Here is a 17430-nt window from a genome sequence, read left to right on the forward strand (position 1 = left end):
ACATGGAAAATGTGAATAAAATATAGATTTTACTTAATAATAACATATCAAATAATGGTTCATTAATTGTGACAAAAGTACCACACTATTGTAAGATATTAATAGGGGAAATTGGGTGTGGTGTATATAAGAACTTTGCTTTATCTCTGTAATTTTTCTGTAAATTGAAAAGCATTTTAAAATAAAGTTCATTTTTTTTAAATGTTATCTTTCAGAGAAACATAATGAAATATTTACAGATGATAAAATATCTGGGATTTGCTACAAAATAATAAGGGTTGAACAAAATAACTGACTGTGCATTTTTATGTATGTTATAGTTCAATAAAATTTACTTAAAACAACAATGATTAGCATTGAGGGAATAGGTACTGTGCGGACAGGGCAGGACTGGCCACGGGCTGATGGTTGTTAGGGCTATGGGATGAGTACATAGGGGTTATTATACTTGTTCAGTATTAGTATTATTATACTGCACAAATGAACACAGAAAGGAAAATGAGCCAGCAGTAAGTTTTGCTTGTAAACAGACACGATGGAGGTCTATAGAATAATTAGAGGGGGTTGCACATTCTGATCCTCCACATGGCTGGTGGAAGAAGGGGAGCCTAAAGGGGAGCCTAAAGCCCATAAGCCAAGGACAAACCACTCCTTAGGAAGAAGCACAGAAATTCTGGTCACATGTCCCCAGAAAAGGAGTCACTGCTTCTTTCCCAAGCATCCATGAAATAATCTCTTCTGACTATGACCAATATCTTATCAGCAAATATTTAAGTGTTCTAATACACAAAATAACATAGGGCAAAGGAAAGGCAGTTTTGCCCTAGAGGATCTGGTAAAGAAGATAAGACAACATAAGGATATCCCAGGGGGGTCATTTATTCATTTGGCAAATATATCCTGAGCCTCCCTTGTGCCAACCATAGGGCTGGGAGACCACTATACACCCATATTAAACACTTACTAAGTTCCTACATCTGAGAGATCACTGAGCAAAAGGTAACATCTATTGAGTGCTTACTTTGTGCCAGGTGCTATGAATTATATCTTGCATTTCTCAAAACAATTCTATAAGGTAGATACTATTACTATTCCTAGTTTACTGATGAGGAAACTGAGGCAGGAGAGGTTCAGTAATACGTCCAAGATTATGTAGCTAATAAGTAGCAGGGCCAGGGGTGGCACTCAGGTAGTCCGGCTCCAAAACCCACGCTCTTAACCCCTAGGGTAAACAGGTTTTCAAATTATAGAGATATAATTTTGATTGCCACAACTAAAAGGGTGGGGGACATGGGGGATGGGGGAAGAAGTCCTAATGACTCTAGAGGGTAGAAGGAAGGGATGCTGCTAAACTTCCTCCAATGCACTGCTGGTCCCTGGCAACAAAGAACGATCCAGCCCATGTGGTGCGCATTATTCTTTAAGGTCTTCCACCAGCAGTGCCTCCTGTTAACACATGACACTTCAGTCTCTTAACATTAAAGAAACTGGACATGTGTTTTCTACATACTGTTTTTATTAGAAATAAGAAAGTTATATGCTTAGTTTCTTTTTCCTATGGTAACATTTTACAAAAGGGCCGCTAGGCAAATATTTTATTCTCAAACTGGATGTGAAAATCCTGTCTTAAAGTTTATTTTTTTAATAGTATAAGAACTCTGGCTGCTATCAGTTGCTATTTTTTATTTTATGGGTAGAAGCTATTTAAGAATTCAGATTCTGTCCCAGTGTAGCAAAAAGTAGCTCCTCAGTTTGTTTGTTTTTTAAATGCTTTGAAATTTTACACTACCTTTTGAATACAGACAATTTATAATTTTACACTACTTTTTGAATAGAGACTATTTTGACTGCCACAACCAGGACGGAATGTATTGAAATTGCTTTTTTTTCACATGGGCAGGCACCGGGAATCGAATCCAGTTCTCTAGCATGGCAGGCAAGAATTCTGCCACCAAGCCACCATCACACTGCCCTGAGATCTTGAATGTATTGAATTTGTCAAGGTAACACATTGGTGCCTTTGTAAATGTTCGATAATCAATCTTTAATCAAGTGATAAGTGGTATAATGTAGCAGAGTTTAACAAGAGAACTCAGTTATCACTTTTTGTGAACAAGTCTGAATTGTCATTTTACTGCATAAGTGATTTGTTTTAAAATGAACAATAAATTTAATACAAAAAAAAGAATTATCCCTCCCCCCCACCCAAATGTCAACTGCGTTGAGTTGAAAAATCCTGGTATACAGAGAAGACAAGCCACTGGACCAGTAATTTTAGCTTAATGATGGTTACAAAAGAGAAAGTAACGATTTCGGTTAAAGAGCTGTTCAATTTAAAATGCGATTTTTTTAAGCTATTTTTCCTTCATGCACTTGACAGATGAAGATTCTCCCAACTAAGGACACGTTTACTTTAGAGTTCTAACATCAGAGGTTTTATACTAAACTACTCATATTTTCTTTTTTGAGACTGTTGTCTTGTGTTAGAAGTTTATAACTGTAAATATGGCCAGATTAAGATATAATCAATGACCCCAGATATTGGGAACATGTTCCAATATTATGATGAGAAGGTAATAGGGAGAAACCAAGCTTAGGCACCATCTTAACCAAGGGTCTGTCTGCCAAAAGAAATTAGTTTATTCTAACTAACTTCCTTCTGCTGCCTTTTTGACACCATTAGAACTTTCCCATTAGTCCTATTTTTGTAATGCCTGTCATCCCTTTTAAACCTGTTAGTGCATCCAATTCTTGGATTTGAAGCAAAAACAAAACCTGAGTCTGCATCGTGGCTCTGAAATGTACGAACTCAGTTTTACTAATCTGTAAAAATAAGGAAACTAAAACATCCTCTTGGGAGATTTTGTATTAGGTTAAATAGGATAACACTTGGCCCTTTGTAGTTATTCAATAGGAACTGTTATCATCCCAAAACCTGAGCACACAGGCTCCTTCTAGAATCTACAGAGACTCTAGCAAAGACTAACAGAGATCAACCTAAATGCTAATAACCAACTCCCTCTTCCTCACTCCAATCCTCACCCCTAATAAATTTAACCTCTTATAAGGCTGTGCTGGTTTGAAAGGATGTATGGACCCTAGAAAAGCCATGTTTTAATCAAAAGCCCATTTCACAAAGGCAGAATAATCCCTATTCAATATTGCATGTTTGAAACAGTAATCGGATCATCTCCTTGGAGATGTGATTTAATCAAGAGTGGTTGTTAAGATGGATTAGGTGACGACATGTCTCCACCCATTTGGCTGGGTCTTGATAAGTTTCTGGAGTCCTATAAAAGAGGAAACATTTTGGAGAATGAAGGAGATCGGAGAGAACAGAGAATGCTGCAGCACCACGAAGTAGGGCGTCCACGAGCCAGCGACCTTTGGAAATGAAGAAGGAAAACGCCTCCCGGGGAGCTTCATGAAACCGAAAGCCAGAAGAGAAAGCTAGCAGATGACACTGTGTTCACCATCAGCCCTTCCAGATGAGAGAGAAGCCCTGACTGTGTTCACCATGTGCCTTCTCACTTGAGAGAGAAACCCTGAACTTCATTATCCCTTCTTGAACCAAGGTGTCTTTCCCTGGATGCCTTAGATTGGACATTTCTATAGACTTGTTTTAGTTGGGACATTTTCTTGGCCTTAGAACTGTAACTAGCAACTCATTAAATTCCCCTTTTTAAAAGCCATTCTGTTTCTGGTATATTGCATTCTGGCAGCTAGCAAACTAGAACAGATTTTGGTACCAGAGAGTGGGGTGCTGCTGTGGTTTGCAAATACCAAACATGTTGGAACAGCTTTTTAAATGGATAAGGGGAAGATGTTGGAGGAGTTCTGAGGAGCTTGATAGAGAAGGCCTAGAATGCTTTCAAGAGACTGTTGGTAGAAATGTGGACTCTAAAGGTACCTCTGACCAGGCTTTAGACAGAGATGAGGCATGTGTTATTGTAGACTGGAAGGAAAGCGAGCCTTGTTTTAAAATGGCAGATAATCTGGCAAAATTGACTAGTGGCTTTGGCTGGAAGGCAGATTTTAAAAGCCATGGACTTAGTTATTTAGCAGAAGAGATCTCCAAATTAAATGTTGAAAGGGCAGCCTGTGTTCTCCTTACAGCTTATAGTGAAATGGGACAGGAAAGAGATAAGTTGAAAACTGAACTCTTGAATACAAAGAAACCAGAAATTGATGTCCTGGAAAATTCTGAGCTTCCAGAAAGGGAGACCCCAGAGAATAGTGCCCCACATGAGGAGTTAACCAGATGGGGAACCAGTCGGCCATCTCAGAGAAAGCCAGGATCAGACATGGAGTTATCCAGGAAGGATTTGTGGAAACTCCTTCTGTCTGATGGGCATCATCCAAGGCTACTGCATAGAAAGCCAACGAGAGTGCTGTGGGACTTGTATAAACAGAGCCACTGTCAGTCTGGACTGGGGGGTTCAGAGAAGGGACACGTTGGAAGAAAAATCACTTCAGAGGCAAAACCATGGAGGCTGAGGTCTGAAGTCAAGAAGCCTCAGGCCAGGAGAGTGGACCCACCCAAGCCCGTTAAGAGGGTAAGTTTGCCCTGAAGGCAGAGGATGGGCCTTCCACCTCGTCGCAGTGGAAGAGTCATGCTGCCTCAGGCCTTGGAGAGGGTGAAACACATTCCTTGGTGTTTGGGGAGAGCCTGGCTGCCAACACATGGTGGGGTTGACCATGTGCGCTGGTGATGGTAGAGAGCCCAGGTGCAGCCCCAATGCTTGGAGAGGGTGGAGCCAAGAAAAAGATGGTCTCTCCAATGTCCCCCAAGTTTGCATTTGCAGAGAGGCCAGGCCTCTGTGTAGGCCCTTGGAAAGGGTGGGACTGCCACTTTCAGAAGCCCTGAAGATAAATGATTCTCAGACTTTGAAATCTAATGGACTTTGCCCTGCAAGTTTTCAAAACTGTATGGGTCCGGTGACCCCTGTGTTCTTTCCTCCCTATGGAAATGGGTATATGTATCCTATGACTGCTGTTCCTCCTTTGTATGTTGGCAGCAAATAATTTGTTTTGAGTTTTTATAGGTCCAGAGCCAAGGAGAACTTTGCCTTAGAACAGACCATGCCTGTAACTAACTTTGATAGGAGTTTGTACTGTTTCTAACTTTGTATTTCATTTGTATTGCTACTGAAATGGTTTGAGGATTTCTGATATTGTTATGAAATTAATGTATTTTGTATATGGGGAAAACATATCTTTTTTGGGTCCAGAGGGTGGAATGTATTGGTTTGAAAAGATGTATGGACCCTAGAAAAGCTGTATTTTAATCAAAATCCCATTTCATAAAGGCAGAATAATCCCTATTCAATATTATATGTTTGAAACTATAATCAGATCATCTCCCTGGAGATGTGATTTAATCAAGAGTGGAATGATATCTAAATGTTTTGTTTGTTAATTTTTTTTAATTAATAAAAAAAGTTTTAAAAAAAAAAAGAGTGGTTGTTAAGATGGATTAGGTGATGACATGTCTCCACCCATTTGGGTGGGTCTTGATAAGTTTCTGGAGTCCTATAGAGGAAACATTTTGGAGAATGAAGGAGATTCGGAGAGAACAGAGAACGCTGCAGCACCATGAAGCAGAGCATCCACGAGCCAGCGACCTTTGGAAATGAAGAAGGAAAACACCTCCCGGGGAGTTTCATGAAACTGGAAGCCAGGAGAGAAAGCTTTAGCAGATGACACTGTGTTTGCCGTGTGACCTTCCAGCTGAGAGAGAAGCCTTGACTGTGTTCGCCATGTGCCTTCTCACTTGAGAGAGAAACCCTGAACTTCATCGGCCTTCTTGAACCAAGATATCTTTACCTGGATGCCTTAGATTGGACATTTCTATAGACTTGTTTTAATTGGGACATTTTCTAGGCCGTAGAACTATAAATTAGAAACTTATTAAATTCCTCTTTTTAAAAGCCATTCTGTTTCTGGTATATTGCATTCTGGCAGCTAGCAAACTAAAACAAAGGCCTATAACTTAATCTTATGATGAGCAATAGAGGGAAGTAAACAATGGTAATGGACTACACTGGCTTTACCTTCTTTGTCCCAACCCTTCAAACGAGGTCACTTATGTTCCAGGGGCAAATACTAACCTGCTTTTGCCTTCTCAACCTGATTGCAAACTTAAAAGCAAATAGATATCCTATCTGTATCATTCAAAGGGCCTAGAAGACACCCTCTTAATCAACACAATCTGCCCTTGATATGTTGTCTCCACAAATCCCAGCAAACTCAATTTACAATTTGATTATTGCTATATTTTCCTATAACAGAGTAGTGAATAAAACACAGGATTTGGAGTCAGTTGGGCCTGGGTTTAAATCCTGGCTTCAGCAACGATCAGCTAAGTGGCCTTTAGAGTAACTTAACTTTTGACACTCAGCCTCATCTCCTCGCTGGTAAAATGAAAATCGTATTATCTATTGTTTTCTTAATAGACTCATCTACTACTTATCTTTCCAGTTGCTGTAAGAAATCAGAGATATTTAAATAAAGAACCTGACAAAGTACCTGGCACATGAAAGATCTTTATAAGCTCTAGCCTTTTTAACATGTTAAAAATTCTACTTAAAATTTCTACAGACAAGACTAGACATATTATAGATAAATAGTTATGGGAAGAAGTGAGCTGCACCTCAGGTGTCCAAGATCCACGAAGTTCCTCAATATTCTACAGACCAACTGATGCTCCAGAGTCTGAATTATCTCTGAGGAGAATTCCCTAGTTCGGCCAGAAGCAGAGCTGGTTATTACTTGCTTCCCTTGTCGACCACTACTATGACCCATATTAACTTTAACAAGCATTCTTGCCCTTGTCTTCCTACCTGTTTCCATTCTTTGAGGCTGTGAGCTTTCTGAGGGCAGAGAAGTGGCTTATTTTTTTTTCAATTTATTTATTTTTGCATGGGCAGGCACTGGGAATTGAACTTGGGTCTCTGGCATGGCAGGCAAGAACTCTGCCACTGGGCCACTGTTGCCCACCCTTACTTTTTGATAGTAAGAAACACAGGTTACTTTCAATAAATGTATGTTAAATTAACCACCACCACCCCCAAAAAAGTCACAAACTTTAAAAACTGCTAAGTGGAGGCAATTCTTTTAAGGAAGGAGCCTAATTTTTCCCTTTAACCGAGTCATTTGCATAAGACCCAACTGTGTTGACAGCACTGAGGCAAATACTAAGTGAAGTGAGAATTAATACAGTTCACACCCTGTCATGCCTTATTTAAATCACCAAGATTACAAAAAAAACATTCCTGTAACCTGGCTTGATTCGGTTACTGATATTCTGCCTAAGGCTCTCCTGCAACTTCTACTTTTTAGAACAATTTCTTGGCACCCTTTTTAAAAATCTTAATTTGATTCAATGGGAAAGTATGAAGTTCTCACTTCAAGTTCTGTTTTTTTATCTTAAAAATTTCTCACATAATATGCTTATCCTTATTTTTACTTTTCCTATCCCCAAAAAAGCAAATTCCTCTTCAATAGAGATTATACAGATATCTCCCTACTTAATGGGCAGGAAGACTGTGACATCACAGCAGAAAGTATGGGAACTGCCCAGTACTCTCTAATGAAGAGAAATCTTTGTATTCAACACAGGCAGGGATGCTCAGATACAACAAAATTTATCTACTCTCTTAAGAGCATGTTTAATACCACATGGTAGGGCCCATAGTAGATACTTCCCAACAGGTTAAACTGAATTCAACTTCCTTGACACTCATAATTGCCTTTCTAATGAACACTCCTTTTAGCTTGCCTGTTCGTACAGGAATGACCTGAGAGTTTTTACCTCTCAGTTTCACATTTAAATGCTAGACTGCCTGGTTAAGGGCTAAGGAAACACCTTTGGGTATCAAAAGGTTCACATGATGCTTGGCCTTGAAAGGCAGGATCAGTTTCCCCATTCTCGTGATTGGACGAGCATAAAATCCTCCTCAAATGTTGAGGGTTTAATGTGCAGGGCAAAGGATTATCAACTTGACCCTACAGGAAGAGTGGCTGCTATAATAGCCCGGACAAAAAGCTTTACATTAGTGTGCTTTGGGACGAGAGGGCATTTTGGTACCAAGCAAGATCATACCCAAGTAAGTTAAATAAATAGTATAATTACAGCCTTACCTGGAACCCTGGATCTCAAGAAATAGAGAAATTTCCCATTCTTGGAGTGCATGATGGCCCTCTTAATGAACTCTACCACTGATTGACAGCGATCCTCAAACTTGGGGTGACACCACAGGCTGAAGGTTCCTGCCATTGGAAAATTATGGAGAAGTAAAAATGTAAAGCTTACTTTAGAAAGACTTGGAAGGCTGTTTTGAACGTTTTAACAACAATTCTTACTTGGGGAGGGTAGTTTGTGAGAAAGCTGAGTCAAAGGTCCCTGAAGCCACCTTTTCCTGCTTGCCCCACAATTAATGAGAAGAAAGATGTTGCCTTCAATAAGACAAATTAGGTCTTACAGGTTTCTATCAAACAGGTAAACAATAAATAATAAGTAAATATATAAATAAATAAAAATAAAAAATAAATTTAAGTAAGAAAAAAAGATATAAAATGATTTTGGCAAGTATGAACATTAACCCTTAAACCGTAGACTGTGAGGCACCCTATGAAGACCATAAGACAACTATAGCAAAAGCAATTTAAATGACAGACCCTTCAAGAAGAGCTAAGTCTTTAACTAGTCACAGAATAGTTGAGGGAAGACAGGAAGAGCAGTTTTGTGAGTCTCATTCATTCTGTGTTAGGCATAGAAAATCCAATTAAGTCTTTCCTTTTTTAACTTCTAAAGATGTTACAAAGATTCCACCCCAAAAGGCAAAAGAGAAGCTGAACTCCCGTGATTTAAAAAAATAAAGAACTGAAGTACTAGCTCCAAAGGAACCAAAAACAAAAGGGGTAGTAAAAGGGGATACTAATCACTCAAGAGAACTGTAGATCTCTTACAGGATCACTTAAAAAGATGAAGACAGATGTTCCATTGCAAACTAGCAACTGAAAGACTTACAAGGCTTCTATTAAAAATTCCATTTATTCAAGGAAGAAAAGCCCTTTTGATCAAAAAAGTAATTGAAGAATCATTTAAAAGAGCTCATTCCTGAGATCTCACCAATAGGGAATCTAAAGGTCAAAGGTCAAGCATTTATTAATCATTCCTATGGCCCTGTCATTTATTGGTTTATCAAAAATAATTCACTCTGAAATTCTGAAATGTTTCAAATCTCTTTTTTTTTTCTTACATGGGCAGACACCAGGAATCGAACCCGGGTCCTCTCGTATGGTAGGCAAGCGTTCTTGCCTGCTGAGCCACCATGGCCCTGAAATGTTTTATATATATATTTTTTGTTTGTTTTTAGGAACAGCAGGAAAAAAGGCAGCAATCTGCCCCATAGCTATCTAATTAACTCTCAGATCTTTGGAATGAAGTTCCTTTCCCATTTCTAAGGTAGAGCTGGAGGCAGAGAAGACCATGGACATAACTATGCTGGCCTAAACAGCTATTTATACCTTACAAGAGAAGTAAATGCAAATAAATCCTGCAAAACCCGACTGAGACCAGGGAAGAGGAAGGCATGGTGCTACCTGGGAAGAGCGGGACAGAGGCCCCCACTTGCGATGCAGTAACAGAGCTCATCTCAGGTCGCACGTGTGTGGGAAGAATAGGAAGAACAGCAGGAGCAAGTCCCTGAAATTCCCTAAAGTCCTTTATATAGATATATATATATTTTTAATTATCTATATTTTGACAAAGGATTATTACCCAGCCCTACTACCAATGACCATCCCAAGTTTCTGCCCCAGTCAAATACAGAATGCCCTGATGCAAGGTCAATCCAGAGAGCTGGGTTTAACAAGTCAGCTTCTAGATATTCCTGAAACATCAGATATCACCTGACAGCAAAGGAGCAGGTACCAGAAGAAGGTAGAAGTTGTAAGAACAGCGAACCCAGAAATTCTCAGAGTTCCAATAAATATTTCCTAAGAGACTACAAAGGTAACCAAAGGAGGAAACTGTCATCACTGTGCTGCCTGGCAGGAAGATCTGATATTACTATCAGGGAAAGAAATTCAGAACCGAACCGTCACAGGATTTAAACTAAATCCTCTTTGTACACATGATTTAATAGAAAGTAGCTCAAGATGATAAATTTAATTATGAATGGAGCTTGGTCGAATTTGTCTAAAGATCCTAGATCGTCTCTTCCTTCTACCCAGACAGTTTTACTGAGAAACCTGTTATGGAAAGCCTCTCCAACCATCTTGTTCAAGTCCTTCTTAGGAGACAAGATGCTGGAATCCTTACTCTCCCTTCTTTCTTCACTCCAGCATTTCTTCTAGTGATTGAAACCACTGCCCATATCAACATTCAAATTGAGTTAATGAGATATTTCCCTTACTCATCGTTCCAACCCTATGAATCTATCCTATGAAAAAGGCAGGCACCAAAGGAAGAAAAATCCAAAGGGAGAAGAAGGCTTTCTTAAAACAAGCCAAAACTAAAACAGGCAAATTTGACTTCTTAAAGTCCTCCAGAAACAAATAAGCCATAGCAAAGTTAACAAACAGAAACATTTTGCAATACATGTCATAGACTAATAACCGAAATATATAAAGGGTTATATATCAATATGTCATTTTTCTCAAAAAAGAAAAAAAAGTCAATTGTGATGATAAGAAAATAATTATTCCTCTAGCCTCTTACATTCTGGAGCAGCTAGAAGGAAAAACCTGAGACAATGGTATGGTAGCCCATTACAAACTCTGGGATCTGTCCTCTACCAGTTAAGGAGTGCTTTGAAAACTATTGCTTTTTTCTTTTTTTGCTTTGTATATATGTTATTGTATACAATAACAAAAAGTTAAAAAAAAAAAAGAGCTAAACAGCAACATGAAAAAGATACAAAGCCCCAATAGAAAAACAAGAATGAACAATTTATAGAATAAGAAAACTATATGAAATGAATCTTAAATTCAGTAAAATCCCAAAAATTCAAACTAAAATTATTTTAACCCATTAAAAGTGTCATAAATTTAAAAGCTTAATAGTATCTAGGGTTGGATAAAGGAGTGGAGAAACAAGTTCTTTCATTAGCTGTTGATGAAAATGTGAGTGGTAGAAGTCAATTTGGTAGTATCTATCAATTTAGGATATGTATTCCTTTTGACCCAGAAATTCTTCTAGGTGTCACAAAGAAATATTCCTACATATATGAAAGGAGACATATAGAGGCACATTAACTGTGACATTATTTATAATAGCAAAAAGTTGGAGACAAATCTAAATGTCTGTTGATAGCAGAAAAATTAAACGACAGCATATTCATAATCTTACTTTGTAGTATGAGTTCAAATGGAGAGCTCTCCCAGACACTTAACTAGTTATATAATATGATCCCATTATTATGTAATCACACACACACACACTCGATTGTACTATGTATGTAAGTGAAAGAAAAATGTCTAGAAGGATAAACACCTAACTGCTAACAGCAGCTACCTCTGGGGTAGAGTGAGACTGGTAGTATACTATACACTGGTATATTGGCATTTTTACCATAACATATGCACACAATATAGTCTAAAAACTGTTTCTGTATAATATAATGGTGAAAACATGATATTATACATTTGACAAAACCCACAGAACCGTACCAAAAAATAGGCACTCTAACTTTTAAGAAGACTATCTAAGGAAACGGAGCCTACATATTCTGCTGTAGGACCCTAAGTGATCCCTAGACACAAACAACCAAGTATCTAACCAATCTGCCAAATGTCTAAGAACAAGAAACCATATCTTTAATTTTGCCTGGACTTTTCCACCTCTTCTATCCTTATTCCTAGAAGAGTGTTCTATTAATACAGTTCCACAATCCTTATACACAATTCTGAAATCTGACAATCTCTGAAATCAAAAGGTTTCTGTAACTTTTTGTAACATTTGGAACAAAACCTAGCCTGAAGGAAGCAACTCAGGGCCTGCATGTATCTCCCAAGGTGTGACTATTCACATGTTTCAGTGTAAAAATTATCAGTGTGTGCCCCAATAAATCCCAGAGTGATTTAAACAGTGAATAAAAAAGTATTTGCCAAGTCCCCTTGGGGGAACAGCAAGAAAGGGGGAAAATTCAACTTCCCCATTTGGAGAATTCCTGATATTCTCACAAGCAGTGGGGACAACCAAATCAAAAGGCCGAGACCTCAGTCTTGGGGTTTGTTCATATGAAACTTATCTCCACAAAGGATAGACTAAGCCTACTTAAAATTAGCCCTAAGAGTCACCCCCAGAGAACCTCTTTTGTTGCTTAGATGTGGCCTATCTCTCTCTCAGCCAAGATGGCAAGCAAACTCACCACCCTTCCCCTCTCTATGTAGAACATGACTCCCAGGGGTATAAACCTCCCTGGCAATGTGGGACAGAAATCAGAGAATGAGTGGGACTCAGCATCAAAGGATTGAGAAAACCTTCTTGACCAAAAAGGGGAAAAGAGAAATGAGACAAAATAAAGTGTAAGTGGCTGAGAGATTTCAAAGAGAGTTGAGAGGTTATCCTGGAGGTTATTCTTACATGTTATATAGATATCCCATTCTTAGTTTAAGGTATATTAGAGAGGCTAGAGGGAAGTGCCTGAAACTGTAGAGCTGTGTTCCAGTAGCCATGTTTCTTAAAGATAAATGCATAATGATATAGCTTTCACAATGTGACTATGTGATTGTGAAAACCTTGTGTCTGATGCCCCTTTTATCTACGATATTGACAGATAAGTAAAAAATACAGGTTAGAAATAAATAAATAATAGGGGGGAAAAGGTTAAAATCTATTGAGTAGTTAGAAATACTAGTGGTCAATGGGTAGGGTTAAGGGGCATGGTATGTATGAGTTTTTTCTTTTTTCTTTTTATTTCGTTTTCTGGAGCGATGCAAATGCTCTAAAAAATTATAATGGTGCTGAATATACTACTATGTGATGATATTGTGAGCCATTGGTTGTACACCATGCACAGAATATTTGTTATGTTAAGAATGTTTGTGTTTGTATGTTGTTTTGGTTTGATATTGATATTGATATAATAAAAAATAAATTAAAAAAAAGAGTGAATGTTACCTAAGGACTTGTACCCTATTTAAAAAAAAAATATTAACAATGTGTTCCGAATATTAGATAATAGTCCAGATTCAAATGGGTGAGTTATATAATACATGATACCATTCTAAAATGTGAAGAATTCTTAATTATAAAACATCATCTGCCCTACAGGTATCAGATAAGGGAGTGTGGACCTACAGAAGGCTCTACAACCCCAACTGACAAATCTTATCAGGGTTTTAGTGGTCTCCAGAGGCACTCCTGTACCTCTTACCTCTGTAGTGCTCCATTCTAGTGTGGTGGGTGATACCCTGTGATCGGAAACTGAGGCTCAGGATATAACGAGGATCAGAGCTGTCTCGTACCAGGAAAGAGCCATCTGGCTTTCCTTTCAGCTTCATCTCTGCATCTTCCCAATTCATTGGCCCCCAATACCAACCACACTATCAAAGACAAGAAGTGGTCAAGTAGTTAACAGAACAGAAAAATGTCAAAGTTTTTGGCACAGTTTATCTTTCCACAGGAGAACCCGCCCCCTCCATCCTCCAAATCATTTCAATAGGTAAAAGCCACTGAAAGTGGCTCAACCGTTAGCAATGAACATCAGGTTCATTATACTTTTAGCACTCCAAAGTAAAAGAATAATTCTACAACTCCATTACCAAAGATCCTACAAAGGAAAAGAAAGAAAACTGGGTCAGCTAATCTATCAAAATCAGCTGAGTCCATGGAAAAATTTATCCACAACTCTCCTTCACCGTGTTTGAATGGCTTTATTTATCAAATTCAATTTTAATATATCTCCTAGGATTTAATAATTAACAGTATTTCGCTTTGTCACTGTGAATAGGGAGGCAAAAGAAACTACTTTTCTGTAAAAATAATAAAAGGAGAGCCCTGGGCTCTCAGAATTCAGAGAGTGGGAGGAGAGATGGGCTGCTAGTCCTCAGGCACCACCTACCTTCTCCAACTCTCGAAGGCTGGCTGCAAAGCTGCTTGAGTCAGGCCGGTAAAAGGGACACTGGAGGTGCTGTGGGGCCTGGCTGTGTAGGGATTCAGCTGCTCGGATGGGAGCAATCCGGGGAAATGCATCTGTAGGGCAAGTCATGGTCACTTGTTTATCTTCATTGCCCCCAATCACAGGATGACCCTCCCCCAAAACAGAGATGCTAACTGAAGAGGGGCAAGGCATTAGAAGCTAAGCTGGAAAGGGTGGAAGCCAAAGCAGTGGGAAAGAGCTGGATGGGCTGGAACAAAAGCTGTGTGGGCTTGTGTAAGCTGTGAAGGATGGGTGGGGGCATTTAACCCCAGGAAAGGGATGGAGAGCTGCTCACTAACCTGACTAAGGTGACTACTTCAGGGGCTTCACCAGCCTAGAGCGATTCCAACTTCTCCCACCTCGAGGTGAAGTTCCGGTAAAGCAGCCTTGGAAATAGTGACTCGCTTACTTGCCCAGGAAGAGTAATGATTTTGCCAGGCAAGTGGAAAAGAATGACGATTTCATTCATTTTATCCCTTGGGTACTGGAGGCTGGCAAAGCAGGCACGGGCTACTAAATGTTTGGTACTTATTTACAAGGCTGCAGTAAACATTAAAAACTTAGAAAAACCACAGAACTTTGAAAATCAGCTATATATTAAATCTCTTCCCCATCCTAAAATTAAGACAGTTTCTTAGGTATTATCTATTCAAGAATTGCAAACCAGGGCAGGCTACGGTGGCTCAGCAGGTAAGAGTGCTTGCCTGCCATGCCCGAGGACCTGGGTTCGGTTCCTGGTACCTGCCCATGTAAAAAAAAAAAAAGAATTGCAAACCAGGCTCAGCAGGAAATACAAAAAATCCAATGGATTTTTATACTTAACAAAAATCAGATTTACCTCCATACAGAAAACGGGTTAGAAAAACCAGTTCTCAGCTTCATTTCCAAAAAATTTTGGCCTGGTCAAGGGGAAGCTTTCTCATAAATTCTGATATTTCCATATATAGATTCCTCCCATCCTTCAAAGGTTTATTACTTTACACTCCCACTTCTTACAAGTCCTATCTCTAAGCTAAGCTAACCTGGGGCATGGGGTGGAGGAGGCGGAGGTAGGGGGAAAGACTGCAGGGAAGACCCCATCGGAGCCACAAGGACAGATGTAGGCAGCGTCCCACTGATATCATCTGGAAGAGAGAACAAAAGCAAGAGGTTCAGAAATATGAATACAGAATGGGCAAGGTGAAGGCAGGGAAAAGGGAGGATGATTATCAGGCCGCCCTTTGGAGCAAAATGGCCTGATCGTCACCTTCTGTTTACATGTAAGGTCAACAATCATCTTTATCTGATTTGCTTTGCTTAGAAAGCAAGAATTTAAGGGTATTCTTAAAGCAGCCTAACAGCAGTAGATTCAGGGTAACATAAATCTAATAAGCATATGGACTGTAAATATTGTAGAATACAGGTAAGAGACCTATTTCATCACTTCGAGAGATGACAGATGGGAAATAACTAGTTCATTATTAGAAACCCAGAAGCTTGTTTGACTCTGCCAAAAAAAAACAACAGGTCCCTAGAAGTTTACTCTCCAACTAGACTAGAAGGCAAAGAGGGGAGGAGACTATACCTAGGAGGCTGAGGCTTCTTCTTGGAGGAGGAGGGGGAGTTGGCGGGTGTGGAGAGGTCAGACCCCGTTGAGAGATGTCCACGTCCACAAGTGACACAGTTTCACCTGAGAGATTCACAGAGCAAGCACATTACAAAAGCATCTAGCCCAAAGCCGAGATTGAAGGCAAAGGGAAGCAAAGGGCAAGCAAGGGAGGCTAGAGATCCATGGCTCTCAAAAAGCTCAAAACTGGATGCTCCCCACAGCTGGAATCATCCCCTCCCCCAACTCCAGACATCATTTCTTTGCTGTGTTAATGGCCAGGGATTCTTTAACAAAAATATGGGATGACAGTGGAAAAGCTATCTAATTCTGGTTCTGCCACTGACCTATGATATAACTTTGAGCAAGGAGTCATCTTTATTCAAATAGAACCCACATACTTTACTCTTACAGGAATACACACCAATTTTATTCAAATAGAACCCACAACTTCACTCTTACAGGAATTACCTTACCAATTTCAGGGAGCAAGCAAGTCCAAAAGGGGATGGAAAGCAAGTATCAGGAAAATATAAGAACTACATGGTAAACTGAACATTGGTCCCAATGTTACTTTCAGTTTCTTCCAAGATAGCTCTTACATCTAGATTTTCCAGAATGTTCACACATAAGAGGATCTACCATTTAAGATATCAACAAATTCCCAATAACTAGGGACTCAAAGGCTGAAAAATGCATTTACATCCCTAAAAATTAACAACTTTGATGGTCAGCCAAAAATTAGGTAAGCTTAGAGGAAGCTTCTCAGTAGAAACTCGGTAGAGAGTGGCACATGGTTTCTCTTACTTCCCAGCAAGTCATACAGTTCTGTTCTCTGACACAGATACCCCTCCTTGCCACCCAACACCAGAGGATGAAGGGTATTTTATTAACACTTAGGTTGACAGCCTGGAATAAATTTGTTTCACAGGTCACAACTCAGAATTTCTTCATTTGGTCCTTGGGGTGTTTGTTCCTAGTCAGGAGGCTGAATTAGTCCCTGGGCTAATATTAATGCTTCTCAATTAAAAAAAAAATTAGGTGACCAATATCTCTAAAAGGCCAAGAAGCTGGGTTTTCCAAAACTAAATTGTTTGTTTGTTTGCTTGTTTTTACAAAGGTGTTGAACATTAATTTAGTTAAGCATAAAAGCTCCGCTAAAAGCCAAAGAAATGGTACTAGACTCATCACAGTTTAGTAACTGAGAGCCTCGCTGCCCAGAGCAATACAAGGAACCCAGATAAGTGGTTAAGCTCATCAGAATGGATAGGTACATCACTTAAATAAAAGGACACAATTCAGTAGAGCTAAGGCAATCTGAAACAAGAACACTGAACCTGAGTCTACAAATGTGGATGTTTCTTATTTTAAGGGAAAAACCATAATTAACCAGAAAAACATGCTACCACAGGATGAGCCTAATTCTGGACTTTGGAAAAGAACAGAGACCTTCTCCTCCACTATAGTAGATGTCTACCACAGGCACCCACTCAAATATTCTAACAGCTTATAACAATCTACCCAAGAGTGAGAGGGGTCTCACCAGCTTATTTAACATCATCCTGGAAATGTCCATTTCCAAATCATAATACTTCCAATTGTCCTTTTATGGGATACAGCACCCAAAAAGGGTTGAGTTTTTTTTTAAAGGTTTCACAACAACAGTCAATGAAGGGTACTTAGTTTCTGAGACCT

The 17430-nt window shown here is 39.3% G+C and overlaps 1 protein-coding gene across 1 annotated transcript in view; it reads right to left on the reverse strand.

Moving 5' to 3' along the window:
- SOCS7 (suppressor of cytokine signaling 7) overlaps nt 1–17430 on the reverse strand; it is a 46821-nt gene that overhangs the window by 9643 nt on the left and 19748 nt on the right. Inside the window, exons 3-7 of the mRNA XM_077164601.1 lie at nt 15715–15819; nt 15173–15274; nt 14073–14203; nt 13386–13554; nt 8143–8271 (exon numbers count right to left, since the gene is read on the reverse strand). Of these exons, the coding sequence (XP_077020716.1) occupies nt 8143–8271; nt 13386–13554; nt 14073–14203; nt 15173–15274; nt 15715–15819 (636 nt within the window). The remainder of the gene's footprint in view (nt 1–8142; nt 8272–13385; nt 13555–14072; nt 14204–15172; nt 15275–15714; nt 15820–17430) is intronic.

The sequence above is a fragment of the Tamandua tetradactyla genome, chromosome 6 (assembly GCF_023851605.1).
Source record: "Tamandua tetradactyla isolate mTamTet1 chromosome 6, mTamTet1.pri, whole genome shotgun sequence".
NCBI classification, from domain to species: Eukaryota; Metazoa; Chordata; class Mammalia; order Pilosa; family Myrmecophagidae; genus Tamandua; species Tamandua tetradactyla.